The sequence below is a fragment of the Chiloscyllium plagiosum genome, unplaced genomic scaffold (assembly GCF_037043375.1).
Source record: "Chiloscyllium plagiosum isolate Xiang-an unplaced genomic scaffold, Cpla_swu_hap1 HiC_scaffold_12, whole genome shotgun sequence".
Lineage (NCBI taxonomy): Eukaryota > Metazoa > Chordata > Chondrichthyes > Orectolobiformes > Hemiscylliidae > Chiloscyllium > Chiloscyllium plagiosum.
In genome coordinates this window covers 14,398,440-14,414,157 of record NW_028270150.1, presented here as the reverse complement: position 1 = coordinate 14,414,157, position 15,718 = coordinate 14,398,440, and the positions used below count along the sequence as shown (strand labels likewise).

Sequence of the window (15,718 nt, the reverse complement as noted above, 5' to 3'; positions counted from 1 at the left end):
AAAATTATTGTTATTTGTATTTGTGAAAATACAGTAAAATGAGTATAAGTCATCACAAAGAGGATTAGAACCAGGATGTGAGAGCACAGCCTCAATGTGAAGGGACGCCCATCTAGAACTGAGATTGAATAATTTTTTTCAGCCAGAGGGTGGTTACTCTGTGGAACTTCATTGCTGCAGAAGGCTGTGGAGGCCAAGTCATTGAGTGTATTTAAGACAGTGATAGCTTCTTGATTGGTAAGGGGATGAAAGGATATGGAGAGAAGGAAGGAGAATGGGGCTGAGAAACATATCAGGTGAAAGTAAGGACTGTAGATGCTGGAGATCAGAGTCAAGATTAGAGTGATGCTGGAAAAGCACAGCAGGTCAGGCAGAATCTGAGGAGCAGAAAAAGGAGGAAGAGCATTCCTGATGAAGGGCTCCTGGCTGAATCGTCAATTTTCCTGCTTCTCAGATGCTGCCTGACCTGCTGTGCTTTTCCAGCACCACTCTAATCTTGACTGAGAAACATATCAGCCATGATCAAATGGTGGAGCTCACTTGATGAACCAAATGACCTAACCCTGCTCCTCTCTACTATGGCCTAATAGGTTTTCTCTGAACATGGTGAGTGAAATGTAAAATCTATTGGAATCTGTGTAGCAGCAGTGAATGGTCTGTAGGATGAGAGCAAACAGGGAAAGCTCACCCACCTGAACTGTTAACCCCATTTTATAGAAGTTGCCTTGGGACACTTGGGGCACAGTGGTAGCGTCCCTACCTCTGAGCTAGAGGGAACCTAGATTTAAGTCTTCATCAAAACTCTTCTGAGAAAGTTGATGAAAAACATTTACTGCCTGGTCTGAGCAATTCCAATATTTTTTGGTTTACATTTCCAATTTCCAGTATCTGCTGTAGTTTACATCTGAATAAAGAAAGCTTTGGCTGAATTGAATCTGCCTAATGGGGCTTTGATTAATTTGAATTCTGTATAGTACACCTTGAATGAGAACTCGTTTGTCCGATTACAATTCTACATAAAGAATTCAATGTGAAGACATTAGGTTTTATTGACCACAAATAGTCAGAGCAATGCTCAGTCAGAGTAATGCTCAGTCAGAGTAATGCTGTGAAGGTTTAAACTCACTGTCCTCCCAAATATCTTGATCTTATGCTAAAAATCAGAACTCATTACGCAAGGATTGAGAGCTGGGATAGCTGTATTTTGTCATTTGGTGACTGACTGTGCTGGAGGTGTAAGCAAGAAACAGTTCAAACACAAAGTCACTGCATTATATGAGGTTAATATGTGAAGTGCTCCATCAGTGCAAACCCATTTTGTCCGGATATGTGTGGGTTTGGAGGACATTGACGGCTACCTGACAATAGGGCCTTGTTGCAAGTCACCAAATCTTTCCCAGATACTCCCAGCTAACTTCTATAATCTTTTGATATCAAAGAACTCCTTCCATCAGGAAATTCAGAAAAGAAGCTGAACGTGCCCAGGGAATTGGCAGCTATTCCTAAAACATTGGATAGTCAAAATGAATTGATTATTGATGAAAGCATGGTCCCTGAACACCATTATTTTAGAGATAACTCGTGAGGGCATGATTCATTCACAATATGAGTGTAATATGAATTTACGGAGAGCTTTCAAAGGTGCTGCAGTCCCTTAATTGAATTTTTTTTTTGGTTTTTGTCAATTTGCAGAAGAGCCCAGTCCCCCTACAGTACAAGGACACAGTGGTAATGGCAAGAACTATAAACTGGTTGTGACCAAACAGGATGATGGAGGATCACCCATCCTAAGATATGTGCTCAAATACAGAACTGTGAGTATATTGATCGGCTATTGCTTAGAAATAAGGGAAGTGGAACTGTGAGATCAGTCAGCACCTTAACATTATTCAACATTCCTGAGTCCTCTACATAGGAACTGAGTTATTTTGTGGGTGAGTGCATGTGTTAAAACAGCAAACTGATAACTTTCAGGGCAACATAAGAAATGGTGCAAAAACAGAAAACGCTGGAGAGATACTGAAATTCTCAGAAGTTCTAAAGAAGAGTCCCATCAGACTCAAAATGTTAACCCTGTTTCTCTCTCCATAGGTGTTGTTGACCGACTGAGATTCTTTAACAGTTTTTGTGTTTGTCTCAGATTTTCAGTATCAACAGCACATTGCTTTTATTTAAATGGTGACTGAGGTTAACCAAAAGAGCTGCAAAGTTACATTCCATTTTGAAGTGGGATTACAATGGCCTGGTTAAATTATTGAGAGACTATTCATTCAGAGACAGAGGAAATAGAATTATAACATTTTAAAGTCACACAGCATGGAAGCAGACTATACCAGACAGGCGTCCTAAACTGTTGTTGAAAAGTGTGGTGCTGGAAAAGCACAGCAGGCCAGGCAGCATCCGAGGAGCAGGAGAATCGACGTTTAGGGCATAAGCCCTTCTTCAGAAATGAGGCTGGTACCAGCCTCATTCCTGAAGAAGGGCTTATGCCCGAAACGTCGATTCTCCTGCTCCTTGGATGCTGCCTGGCCTGCTGTGTTTTTCCAGCACCACACTTTTCAACTCTGGTCTCCAGCAGCTGCAGTCCTCACTTTCTCCTAGGTATCCTAAACTGAACTGTTTGTCTCCGTTTAGCTCCATTTCCCTCTAAACTTTTTCTATCCCTATATCTGCCCCCATCTTTTAAATGTTGTAATTGTACCACCCTCCACCACTTCCTTTGGCAACTCATTCCACACACACACCATCCCTTTGTGAAAAAGTTGCCCTCTATTGTCCCTTTTAAACCTTTTCCCTCTGGTTTCTTTTCAGATGCCAGACCTGCTGAGAATTTCTATTTTTGTTTCTGATATATACAGCATCCATAGTTTGTTTGGTTTTTATTCACCCTTTATTTTCTTAGAGTCATAGAGTCATAAAGGTGTGCAGCACGGAAACAGACCCTTTGGTCCAACCCATCCATGCTGACCAGATATCCCAAACTAATCTAGCTCCATTTGCCAGCACTTGGCCCATATCCCTCTAAACCCTTCCTATTCTAATACCCAACCAGATGCCTTTTAATGTAACAGCCTCCACCACTTCCTCCAGCAGCTCATTCCATACACGCCCCACCCTCTGCATGAAAAAGTAGTCCCTTTTATATCTTTTCCCTCTCACCTGAAACCTATGCCCTCTAGTTCTGGACATCCCCAGCCAGGGAAAAGCCTTTGCCTATTTACCCTGTCCATGCCCCTCGTGATTTTATAAACCTCTATGAAGTCACCCCTCAGCATCCGACGTTCCATGGAAAACAGCCCCAGACTATTCAGACTCTCCCTAAAGCTCAAATCCTCCAACCCAGGCAACATCCTTGTAAATCTTTTCTGAACCCTTTCAAGTTTCACAACATCTTTCCAATAGGAAGGAGACCAGAATTGCATACAATATTCCAGCAGTGGCCTAATCAATGTCCTGTACAGCCACAACATGGCCTCCCAACTCCTGTACTAAATGCTCTGACCAAGAAAGGAAAGCATACCAAACACCTTTTTCACGTTTGGAAAGGCAAGGACTGATTAGGGATCGTCAACCTGGCTTTGTGCGTGGGAAATCATGTCTCATTAACTTGATTGAGTGTTTTGAAAAAGTACCAAAGAGGATTGATAAGGGCAGAGCCCTTCCACTGACACCCTCCTTCGACTGACTGAACTGGTCCTTGCTCTTAACAACTTCTCCTTCCAATCCTCCCACTTCCTCCAAACCAAAGGAGTAGCCATGGGCACCCGCATGGGCCCCAGCTATGCCTGCCTCTTCGTCAGATATGTGGAACAGTCCATCTTTGGCAGCTACACTGGCACCACCCCCACCTTTTCCTCCGCTAGATCGATGATTGTATTGGCGCTACCTCGTGCTCCCACGAGGAGGTTGAACAGTTCATCCACTTTACTAACACCTTCCACCCCGACCTCAAATTTACCTGGACCATCTCAGACTCCTCCCTCCCCTTCTTAGACCTCTCCATTTCTATCTCGGGCGACCGACTCAACACAGACATTTACTACAAACCGACCGACTCCCACAGCTACCTAGATTACACCTCCTTCCACCCTGTCCCCTGTAAAAACGCCATCCCATATTCCCAATTTCTTCGCCTCCACCGCATCTGCTCCAAGGAGGACCAATTCCAATACCGAACAACCCAGATGGCCTCCTTCTTCATTCCTGAAGAAAGGCTTCTGCCCGAAATGTCGATTCTCCTGCTTCTCGGATGCTGCCTGGCCTGCTATGTTTTTTCAGCATCACACTTTTCAACTCTTCAGGAAGGCATTTGAGAAGGTTTCCCATGGGAGACTGGTTAGCAAGGTTAAATCTCATGGAATACAGGGAGAACTAACCATTTGGATACAGAACTGGCTCGAAGGTAGAAGACAGAGGATCGTGGTGGAGGGTTGTTTTTCAGACTGGAGGCCTGTGACCAGTGGAGTGCCACAAGGATCGGTGCTGGGTCCTCTACTTTTCATCATTGATACAAATGATTTGGATATAAACATAGGAGGCATAGTTAGTAAGTTCGCAGATGACACCAAAATTGGAGATGTAGTGGACAGCGAAGAAGGTTACCTCAGATTACAACGGGATCTTGATCAGATGGACCAAAGGGCTGAGGAGTGGCAGGTGGAGTTTAATTCAGATAAATGCAATTTCTGCATTGTGGGAAAACAAATCTTCAGAGAACTTATAAACTTAATGGTAAGGTTTCAGGGAGTGTTGCTGAGCAAAGAGACCTTGGAGTGCAGGTTCATAGCTTGTGCAGAGTACACTGGCTGTGGCCAGCCAGCTTGGAGTTAGTCCCCTGAACTGTGGAGATTCTAAATGCCCTGTCAATATTGGTCAGTAAGGACTCTCTGACTGGCCCGAGTTAACAAATCCAATCAAGGATCTCATAGTGAACGAAATCCACCAGGTTCCAATCACCAAATTAGCCTACAACAGTGGGTCCTAAAACCAATTCTCAACATTGTTCATCCCAGAATTGACCCAATTCTGATCCCACTGCTAACTGAAAACCCTCCCCATGTTATTGGGCTATGAGAATAAGTGCACCATGAAATGTATTTGTGGAGTGCCGCTCCTTGATTCTTGGTTTCAGGAGGACCAGGTGACACTGTAAGCTGTACGATCTATTACACAGTTCCTCATTAGGTTGCATTTGCTGTGTGTGCCAGTACACATGGTGTTATCCTAACTTCAATAAGGCCAACTGGCTGAAGTGATGCCAGAATACCAACAGTGGATAACTTTGGTAAAGAGAAATGAAACATGTCCAATTGCAAATATGTAGGATATAAGAAGCATTTTTCAGATGATGCCTAAAATTGGTTGGCATTGTGTTTTTGAGGGTATTTTAGTTCATTGACAAGAGAGTGTTGTCACAGGGCTTTCCACACAAAGGTGACATGACACAAGAGTCTGTGTGCCTGTTTATCCAGAGACCCACATCATATTCTGGGGACCTAGGTTCGAATTATGTCATGACAGGTGATGGAATTTGAAATCAATTTTTCAAAATTCTGAATTAAGACTCTATTGATGACAATGAATTAATTGCCGATTGTCAGGAAAAACCCATCTGGTTCACTAGTGTCCTTTTAGGAAAGGAAACTGCTATCATTACCTGGTGTGGCCTACAAGTGACTTCAGACCTCCAGCAATGCCCTCTGGGCAATTAAGGATGAGCAGTAAGTGTTACCTAGCCTGTGACACCCTCATCTTGTGAATAAATAAAGAAAACATACTTCATGAACCTGGCGTCCATGCTGCTATTATACATTTGGGCTTGCTCAGTCTATATTAGTGACCAACCATCACGATTGTCCTTGTCTGATACGTATATATACCTTGCTCAATTCCTGTCAGAGGGCTCTTTGTTGTTTCATATCCCCAGCCAAAATAATTCTACATCTCGACTTTTAGACTACAGGCAATCCCTGTGACACGAACAGGTTCTGTTTTGGAGGCCATATGCAAGTCCATTTGTACGCAGGTCAGAACAATGCTGAACAATATGAAGGAACTGTTAATAAAAACAGCAAATGCTTGCATGTCACTCTTTAAAAAATTACATCCCAGTATAAGATTTTGTATGTTAAGTATGAGCATTCATAAGTTGGGTGTTTGTAACGTGGGGATCCTCTGTAATATCCTTTTCTCCTCCTGACTTTGTCCAGAACTTTATCTTCAGGCAACCCCTCCTTCTTTTCCAATTATTCCTATCTCTTCTAAAATTCAAGAATATAATGCAAAATGCTCAGACTTGGTCACTCAGCAGCCATGTTTCTGTTATAGCTCAGTTCAAATCCATGAGTTTCTATCTGCACTATTAATTTATCGAATTGGTTGAGAGTGTCTCCTACCTCCAGGTATATTGCCAATTGCTCTCATTTCGTTTCTATTTTCCCTGGTGTCCCTTAGTTGCGAATGCTCCATTACCTTTGTTAAAATCTCTATCTTTCAGATAAAATTATGTAACAACAGCAACCTATATTTATGTAGAACTTTTAACATAGCGAGGTAGTTCAAATAACATCAAAAAATAAAACAGATGGAAACAGCACTCTGAGTGTATCTTTGAAAAGACAGCTCTCCACCACCTTCTCAAAAGCAATTACAGGTGGGCAATAAATGCTGGCCTAACCAGCGATGCCTATTTCCCTTGTAAGAATTTTTTAAAAAGAGGATATTAAGCATTTGGCAAAGCTGATCTATGATCGGGTTAAATTCCAGCCTCGTGCGACTGTCTGTGTGGAGTTTGGACATTCTCCCAGTATCTGCATGGGTTTCCTCCCACTATCCAAAGACGTAAAGGTTAGGTGGATTAGCACTGGGGAATGCAGGGTAATGGGGTCAAGGAGGAGGGGTTGGTCTAGTTGGAATGCTCTTCAAAGGGACGGTATGGCCTGAATGGACTCCTTCCTACTCCTCGGATGCTGTCTGACCTGCTATGCTTTTCCAGCACCACTCTAGTCTAGACTCTGATTTCCAGCATCTGCAATCCTCACTTTTCCCTAGTTGATTTTAACCTTACTGCGAATCCTTTTGCAAGGATACCTGCCTTGAAGAAGTTCTCCTCCTTTCTCTACAAGAATCTCAGTGAGTCTCTTTCTCTCACTGCAACCCCCAGGTACTCATTGCTACCTTCTCCCCACCCCCTTCCCATTTATCTCTCCACCCTGGAGGCTCCCTGCCTTCATTCCTGATGAAGGGCTTTTGCCTGAAATTTCAATTTTCCTATTCCTCACATGCTGCCTGACCTGCTGTGCTTTTCCAGCACCACTCTAATCTAGACTCCTTCCACACTGTAGGAATGCTATGATCACTCCAATATATTATTTTTGCTGTATTGTGACCATGAGCTATAAGGCATTTAAAAAGGTGTTTGGCACACTTGCCTTCATTGCTAAATCCTTTAAAATACAAGAGTTGGGAAGTCATGTTGAGATTATACAGGATATTGGTGAGGCCGCTTCTGGAATACCGTGACCAGTTCTGGTCGCCCAGTTATAAGAAGGATATTATTAAGCTGGAGAAAGGTCAGAAGAGATTTACCAGGATGTTGCTGGGTATGAAAAGTTTCAGTTATAAAGCAAGGCTAGATAGCCTGGGACTTATTTCACTGGAGTGTAGGAGGTTGAGAGGCGATCTGACAGAAGTTTATAAAATAATGACATATATGGTTAAAGTTAATGGTCGGTGTCTTTTCCCGAGGATGAGGGATTTCAAGACTAAGGGGCACAGTTTTAAGGTGAGAGGAGAGAGATTTAAAAAAGATATAAAAGGCAAATGTTTTGCACAGAGGGTGGTTCATGTGTGGAATGGATTTCCTGAGAAAGTGGTGGATGTGGGTACAATTACAACATTTAAAAGACATTTGGATAAGTACACGAACGAGAAAGGTTTGGAGGGACATGGGCCAGGAGCAGGCAGGTGGGACCTGTTTAGTTTGTGATTCTGTTGACATGGATTGGTTGGACCGAAGGGTCTGTTTCTACGTTGTATGACTCTATGACTCAATGTCTTAGCATCTGTTGACTGCTGACCACTTCACATATTTTTATCTATGTTGCATTCCTTTCTATTTACTTTCATTAGGGATTGGCTGAATAGGCTGGAGCTATTTTCCTGGTGTGCTGGAGGCTGAGAGGTGACCTCATAGAAATTTATAAAATCCTGAGGGGCGTGGATAGAGTCAATGTGTTTTTCCCAGGATTGAGGAGTACAAAACTGGCCAAAAGAGCCTGCTCCGCCATTCAATAAGATCATGGCTGATCTTTTTGTGGCCTCAGCTCCACTTAGCCGCCCACTCATTATAATCATTAATTCATTTACTGTTCAAAAATCGATCTCTCTTTGCCTTGAAAATGTTCAATGATGTAACCTTAACTATTTCACTGGGCAGGGAATTCCACAGATTCACAACCCTTTGAGTGAAGAAGTTCCTTCTCAACTCAGTCCTAAACCTCTCCCCAGTTATTTTGAGGCTGTGCCCCGAGTTCTAGTTTCACCCCCTCCCCAGTGGAAACAATCTACCTGCATCTATCTTATCTAATCGCTTCATACCTTTATATGTTTCTATAAGAACCCCCTCCCCCTTAAAGAAAGAAAGATTTGGATTCCTCCAGCTCTCTAATCAAACATAGTTGGGCTGAAATGTTCCAAGATAATGAAAACGCTTTGACTGTTGTATTGTAAGCAACATGACAGCCACTATGTACACAGGAAGCTCCCGGAAACAGCAAGATGGGAATGACCAGTTCATCAACATTGGGGCTTTGACTGAGGGATAAGCGTGGAGGAGGACATCCTCTTGCTCTAGTTTGAACCAGCTGTTAGATCTTGTACAGCTCTCTGAGAAAGTTTAATGACTCACCAACACTTTGTAACACACCCAATGTTCTGTGCAGGGAGTTTTGCCTAGTCTACATGCTCAAAACTGGCTGGAAATAACTCTGAACCCACAACCTGACTCAGACAGGAAAGTGCAATGGCAGAGACAAATCTACTGTTTAATAGCAGCACGTGTATTGCCAACGCAACTATAGAACGGTGAATCATGTCTACATTGGCAGTTAGACCCATGACAACACATTAGCTCCGATTTTCTGCCCATGTTAGCTTTTAACTCGGAAAATTCAACTTATTGATTTCACTTCAAAGACAAACTGTCTGTCCACAGCTCATCTGCCAGAAACACAGAGGTGACTAAGACTATTAGAAGCCAGAAAACATCACTCTTGTACAAACAGCAACATTTTTGTTGAAACATATTGACTGACACAATCAAAGGCATCCTGCTGTTCTACACAGTTTTTTCAGCTTCACAACAGAGATTAAGAATTTCTGTGCAGCAACAGCAAATACTTTACGTACAACCTTTAACCTAAAATAATTTTGTTGACGCAATTGAAAGTAAATAAATGACAAGTCAGAGATGGATCTAATGCACATTCACACCGGGTCAGCTTCATTGAGCAGAAAACACCTCCCATTTAATATCAAGGGCCATTCGCCACGCTACCTTTTCAATTTCAGTGAAGAAATGGTGGCGTGCCAGACAGGATTTACCCCTTTTAAATCCATGCTAATTGTCTCTAATTACGATACTGCCAATGTATTCTGTCAACAATGAACCTGGAGATGGCTTAATCAACTGTTAATGTGCTAATGTGGAACACTTTGCCAAATGAACATGTAACAAATGAGGTTAATTACACAACTTGGTAGCGTCTTTATTGAACAATAGGCGCATTGTCTATAATGTTTCCTTGTTAATAACACTAGGTAGGAATGCGTGCATCCTTGCTAATAAGGTTATTTACATAGAATTACACAGAATTTACAGTTTGGAAATAGACTAGCAATCCCTGGAGGCTGCCATTGAATATATTAATAGTTCAGATTGACAGACTTCTGCATTATAAGATAAAGGGTTATGTAAAAATGGCAGAAAGATGGAGTTCACACCAAGATCATAGCAGCCATGATCATACTGAATGGCGTTATGAACAGTCCCTGGGTGGGATCTGTTAATTTATTAAGTTTCCAGTTAGGGTACCCATTAACAGTTATGTTCCCAGGTGAGGCAGGAGAAGCTGATATCATTCTTTATTCAATCCCCTTCCCTTGCTTGGTCACAGCAAAGTTAATTAGATTCAACAAGGATGAATATATTGTGAAATGTAGTGTTCGTTAAAGTGGATGAATTCAGTTGCACTGACTTTGGCTATCGAGTAGGTGTTTGGAGGTAGTTGTTTCTGCTGTTAGCTGAAAGGAATTTGTACATTTTCCTTTGGCAGCGGCTGAATTGTTTGCAATAATCAGAGGAACTTCATTTTCTTTTTACCTGCACACGCTGGGGTGTCTATTGGAAATTCTCAGCTGTGAACCTTAATATGGAAAGTAATACTTTAACACAGGAAGGCTTGAACCACAAGCTAACGCACTAGCACACACAGATCAACGATTGTTAATGTCTTTTAACTCCCTTTCTTTCGTGTTTCTGGAAAGTTACAACCAAACATATCTTTCATCACATGTCATGTCCACGGTTTGGGACGTAGATCACAGGAGATCACCGTTCAGCTTTTGAATGGCATCTCCCCCTTTGAAGTATTCTTGTCTGAGGTTCCCTTGACATTCTTCAGTAGTAACCTTCCACAATTCCTCTTGGGAACCAGTGTAATCCACACAGGTAGGTGATGTAATCACTGAATTTACATCCTTGACCATATTTTGGCTTGTATATCTTCCTTTTTTAAAAACATATATTATTCTTATAAGTTCAATATATCTATAAATAATTCAGAGTTATGGTTTTTTTCTTAAAATTTCACAAAAGGAGGAAATTATTAAACATAAACAACACAGAGACAAATACATTCATTTTCTTAACTCTTAGTTTAGTTCCAGTTTGGTTCCCTTTGGGTTCTTAAATTGGACATCAGCAATAACTTTTGACATGCCAACAACATGTTGGATGGTATGGTTGAAGGAACAAACTCTAATAAAACAATGTGACATTCTGGGCCTTAAGCTTTTTCACAAAAGTTGTGTTCAGTATAGATGTTAGCCTCCCTGTACTCATTTTCAACAAACATCTCGAAATGTTTAAGAGCAAATAGTTAACTAAGTGCTCCCTTCTGTCCTGTGAGTGTCATCTTTGATGTTTGCTTCTCTTCTTAGAGAAGTATATGATTGGTCTCCCTTTTCTGGATGCACCTTCCTAGATGAATACAACCATTTCCCCAGTGTCACTGACATCACTGGCTGCTAAATGTTGACTATAGCTGCAAATAATCCAAGGATTTTCCTGAAAATGCTGGAGCAGGTTTAAGCAGATCCATGGCCTACTCTTGCTGCTATTATTTAATAACAGGGTGTCTTATGCCAATACCTGTACATCGTCAAGCCACCTCCCACATTACTTCAGCCAACTGTAACAGGAAATTCTTCAAATCAAATGGTGCATTCTTGTCAATGCATTTAGTTAGCATTTCTACCCTGAAGCTAATGTAGTAATTGTGCTTTCTTTACACAGAGGCTTTCCAGAAGGTACGCCACACATAGTAATGAACCTTTGGCACTCATATTGTACTGCCCTTGTTGAACTACCTGACGTGGACTTACCATACCATTTTACGGTGGTCCCACTCCCTTAAGTTGTCCATGGCAGTGATTTTGGTCTGAGCTGTTGCTTGGGTACAACTTACACAGTTCTCCCCACACGAATGTTCTATTCAGCATTCCCAAACCACAATTCAGAAAAGCTTCGAATCTGCCTGGAAGCAAAATAGACAGAGTGAGAGTCATTGCAAATCTCCTGAGAGATTTGAATATTACATGCAGTCTTTATTTGGAAGGCATCTTTTCAAATGCACTATGCCACATTGCAGGGTCTGAAGAGGCACTATGTTTTCCATCTTCCCCAAGCCACCTGCAGCTATTTCCACAAATTCAAGGAGCTCAACCTCAACTGTTATCAATTAGGTCCAAGCTTCTGCATTTAGAATAAGACTTTATTTCTTCTTCCTGGCTGCGGAATAGGCTGGGGCTATTTTCTCTGGAGCATCAGAGGCGGAGGGGTGATCTTATAGAAGTTTATAAAATCATGAGGAAGCGTGGATAAGGTAAATAGTCAAGGTCTTTATCCCAGTGAAGGGGAGTCCAAAACTCGAGGGCAGAGGTTTAAGGTGAGAGGGGAAAAATTTAACAGGGACCTAAGGCGCAACTTTTCTCACAGAGAGTGGTATGTGTATGGAATGAGCTGCCAGAGGACGTGGTGGAGACTGGTACAATTACAGCATTTAAAAGGCATCTGGATGGGTATATGAATATGAAGAGTTTGGAGGGATATGTGCCAAGTGCTGGCAAATGGGACTAGATTAGTTTAGGCTATCTGATCAGCATGGACAAGTTGGACCGAAGGGTCTGTTTCTGTGTGGTACATCTCTATGACTCTGTGAGTGACTGCAATTAGTAAATTCTGGTTCTGAGGCTTTTAATGAGTGACATTTACTTGCCAACTGTTGGTGATGGGCATAATAATGTGGAGGGTATATCAATGGGCACAGGGTCTTCTGATAGAATTTTCAGGTTGGCCTTTTAAAAGAGCGAGCCCCCATTGAGATGTTTCCAGCAAGTAGCATCTTCTGTGTAGAAACCTGTTTCCTGTACCAGTTTGAAATGAGAAATTGCCATTCCAGCTGTGAAGGGACACAGCGATATAATGCCCCCACCATCTCTCCCCCATGCCCAGACCACCTAAACTGCAATTTGAATGGCCTCACAAGCTGCCTCTTCATGTTGCTGCTTGAGAGACCTTCAAGGGACATTGAGAACTTTTTTTTAAGATCAGGATAAGCATCAAAATACAGAAAAGGGGAGCAGGAATCAGCCATTCAAGCCTGCTGTGCTATTCAATGCAATCATGGTTGATCATCCGACTCAGTCCCCTGCTCCCGCTTTCTCCCCATACCCTTAGACCCCTTTAACCTTTAGATCTTTATCTAACTCCTTCTTGAAATCTTTTGGCCACAACTGCTTTCTGTGGCAGAGAATTCCACAGGTTCACCACTCTCTAGGTGAAGAAATGTCTCCCCATCTCAGTCCTAAATGGACTACACTGTATCCTTAATCTGTGTCCCCTGAATCTGGGCTTTCCAGTCATCAGGAATATCCTTCACACAAATTTTATGGGTTTCTATACAATCCCCATTCGCCCCACTGAACTTCAGTGCGTATAGTTCTAAACCCTATTGTCTCTCTTCAGACAAGACAAAATTTCCAAAGTAATAACTTGATTGCTCCTCTACATGTGACCACCTGGAGCACACTTGCCCTAACTGTTAAACCCTCCAGATATGCCTTGAAGGTTCAGATCAGCTTGAGAGAGACCAAATCCTTGTTAACCAGTGAGTCTATTACAGCCTGTGGTCAGAGTTCAGAGATGGGGGTGCATGGGTAATGTCAGTGGGCTATTAATGTGGAACCACAGGCTAATATGCTGAGGATGTGGGCTCAAACTCTCCTTTGGCAGATGGTGACATACCAATTCAATACATGTCTAGTATTAAAAGTCCACTGGTGATCATATGCCCATCATTGATTAAAAAAAATCTAGTTCAGTGAAGTATTATTTAAATGGTGAAACATTGTGCAGAGGGACTTAGGAGTGCTTGTACATGAATTGCTAAAGGTTGATTCATGAATGCAACCAGTAATCAGGAAGGCAAACAGAATATTGGTTTTCATTGCTAGAGGGATTGAATTTAAGAGAAGGGAGGTTCTGTTGCAATTGTACAAGGGGTTGGTGAGGCCAAATCTGGAGTACTGTGCACAGTTTTGGTCTCCTTACATGAGGAAGGATATACTGGCTTTGGAGGTGGTGCAGAGGAGGTTCACCGGGTTGATTCTGGAGATAAGGGGGTTACCCTATGAGGCGAGGTCGAGCCACCTGGGACTGTATTTGCTAGAATTTAGGAGAATGAGAGGGGATCTTATAGAAACATAGAAAATTACAAAAGAGATAGATAAGATAGAAGCAAGCAAGTTGTTTCCGCTGGTGGGTGAGACCAGGACTAGGAGACATGGCCTCAAGATTAAGGGGAGTAGATTTAGGACAGAGATGAGGAGGAACTGATATTCCCAGAGACTAGTGAATCTATGGAATTCTCTGCCTAAGAAAGCAGTCGAGGCAGCATCATTAAATATATTCAAGACGCAGTTGGGTAGTTTTCTGCATGATAAGGGAATTAATGGTTATGGGGATAATGCAGGTAGGAGGAGCTGAGACGATGGGTAGATCAGCCATGATCTTAATGAATCACGGAGCAGGCTCGATGGGCCAAATGGCCTACTCCTGCTCCTACTATTATGAAACTATGAAGACAGTCTGCCATCCTTACATGGTCAGGCATAGATGTGACTGGAGACCCAGAACAATGTGGTTGGCTTTTAACTATCCTCTGGGCAATTAAGAATGGACAATAAATGTTGGAAGAGAAAGTGAGGTCTGCAGATGCTGGAGATCAAAGTTGAAACTTTATTGCTGGAACAGCACAGCAGGTCAGGCAGCATCCAGGGAACAGGAGATTCGACGTTTCGGGCACAGGCCCTTCCTCAGTAACTGTCCTGAGGAAGGGCCTGTGCCCGAAACGTCGAATCTCCTGTTCCCTGGATGCTGCCTGACCTGCTGTGCTGTTCCAGCAATAAAGTTTCAACAATAAATGTTGGCCCATACAGTGTCACACAAAACCCATGAACAAATTATAAAGTATAGGTTATCTGGCTCTGTGCTGCTCCCACTCTCTCTGTGTCGATTGTAGGTGAATCTGCAGATAGGCCCCGTAATTATTAAGGAGAAAGTGAGGACTGCAGATGCTAGAAATCAGAGCTGAAAATGTGCTGGAAAAGCGCAGCAGGTCAGGCAGCATCCAAGGAGCAGGAGAATCGACGTTTCGGGCATGAGCTCTTCTTCAGGAATGCAGGAGAATCGACGTTTCAGACATGAGCCCTTCTTCAGGAATTCCTGAAGAAGGGTTCATGCTCGAAATGTTGATTCTTCTGCTCCTTGGATGCTGCCTGACCTGCTGTGCTTTTCCAGCAACACATTTTCAACCCGTAATTATTAACTCTTGCATGTCTGGGCTGTAAATCAATCATGAGAAAAGGGAGCCAAATCCCTGAAGAATCCATCCCAGAGCACTGCATTAACTCCACCAGAGCACCACAATAACTCCCCCAGAGCATCACATTAACTCCCTCAGACATTCCAACACATTAACGCCCCCAGAGTATCGCAGTAACTCCCCAAGAGCACCGCAGTATCTGTCCCAGAGCATTGCAGCAACTGTCCTGGAGCACTGCAGTGACACTCCCAGAGCACCACAGTAAATCCCCCAGGACACTGCAGTAACTGTCCCAGAGCACCACAGGAACTGCCTCAGAGCACTGCAGTAACTCCCCAAGAGCACCACAGTAACTCCCCAAGAGCACCGCAGTAACTGTCCCAGAGCACTGCAGTAACTCCCCAGAATGCCACAATAACTGTCCCAGAGCACTGCAGTAACTGTCCCAGAGCACTGCAGCAACTGTCTCGGAGTACTGCAGTAACTCTTCCAGAGTACTACAGTAAATCGCCCAGAACACTGCAGTAACTGTCCCAGAGCACCGCAGTAACTCC

The 15,718-nt window shown here is 42.8% G+C and overlaps 1 protein-coding gene across 3 annotated transcripts in view; it reads left to right on the top strand.

Annotated features, from left to right (window-relative positions):
- ncam2a (neural cell adhesion molecule 2a) overlaps window positions 1-15,718 on the top strand; it is a 1,585,154-nt gene that overhangs the window by 1,434,189 nt on the left and 135,247 nt on the right. For all 3 annotated transcript variants that reach the window (XM_043701406.2, XM_087992469.1, XM_087992470.1), the window contains one exon: window positions 1,693-1,814. In XM_043701406.2, coding sequence (XP_043557341.2) covers window positions 1,693-1,814 — 122 coding nt within the window. The remainder of the gene's footprint in view (window positions 1-1,692; window positions 1,815-15,718) is intronic.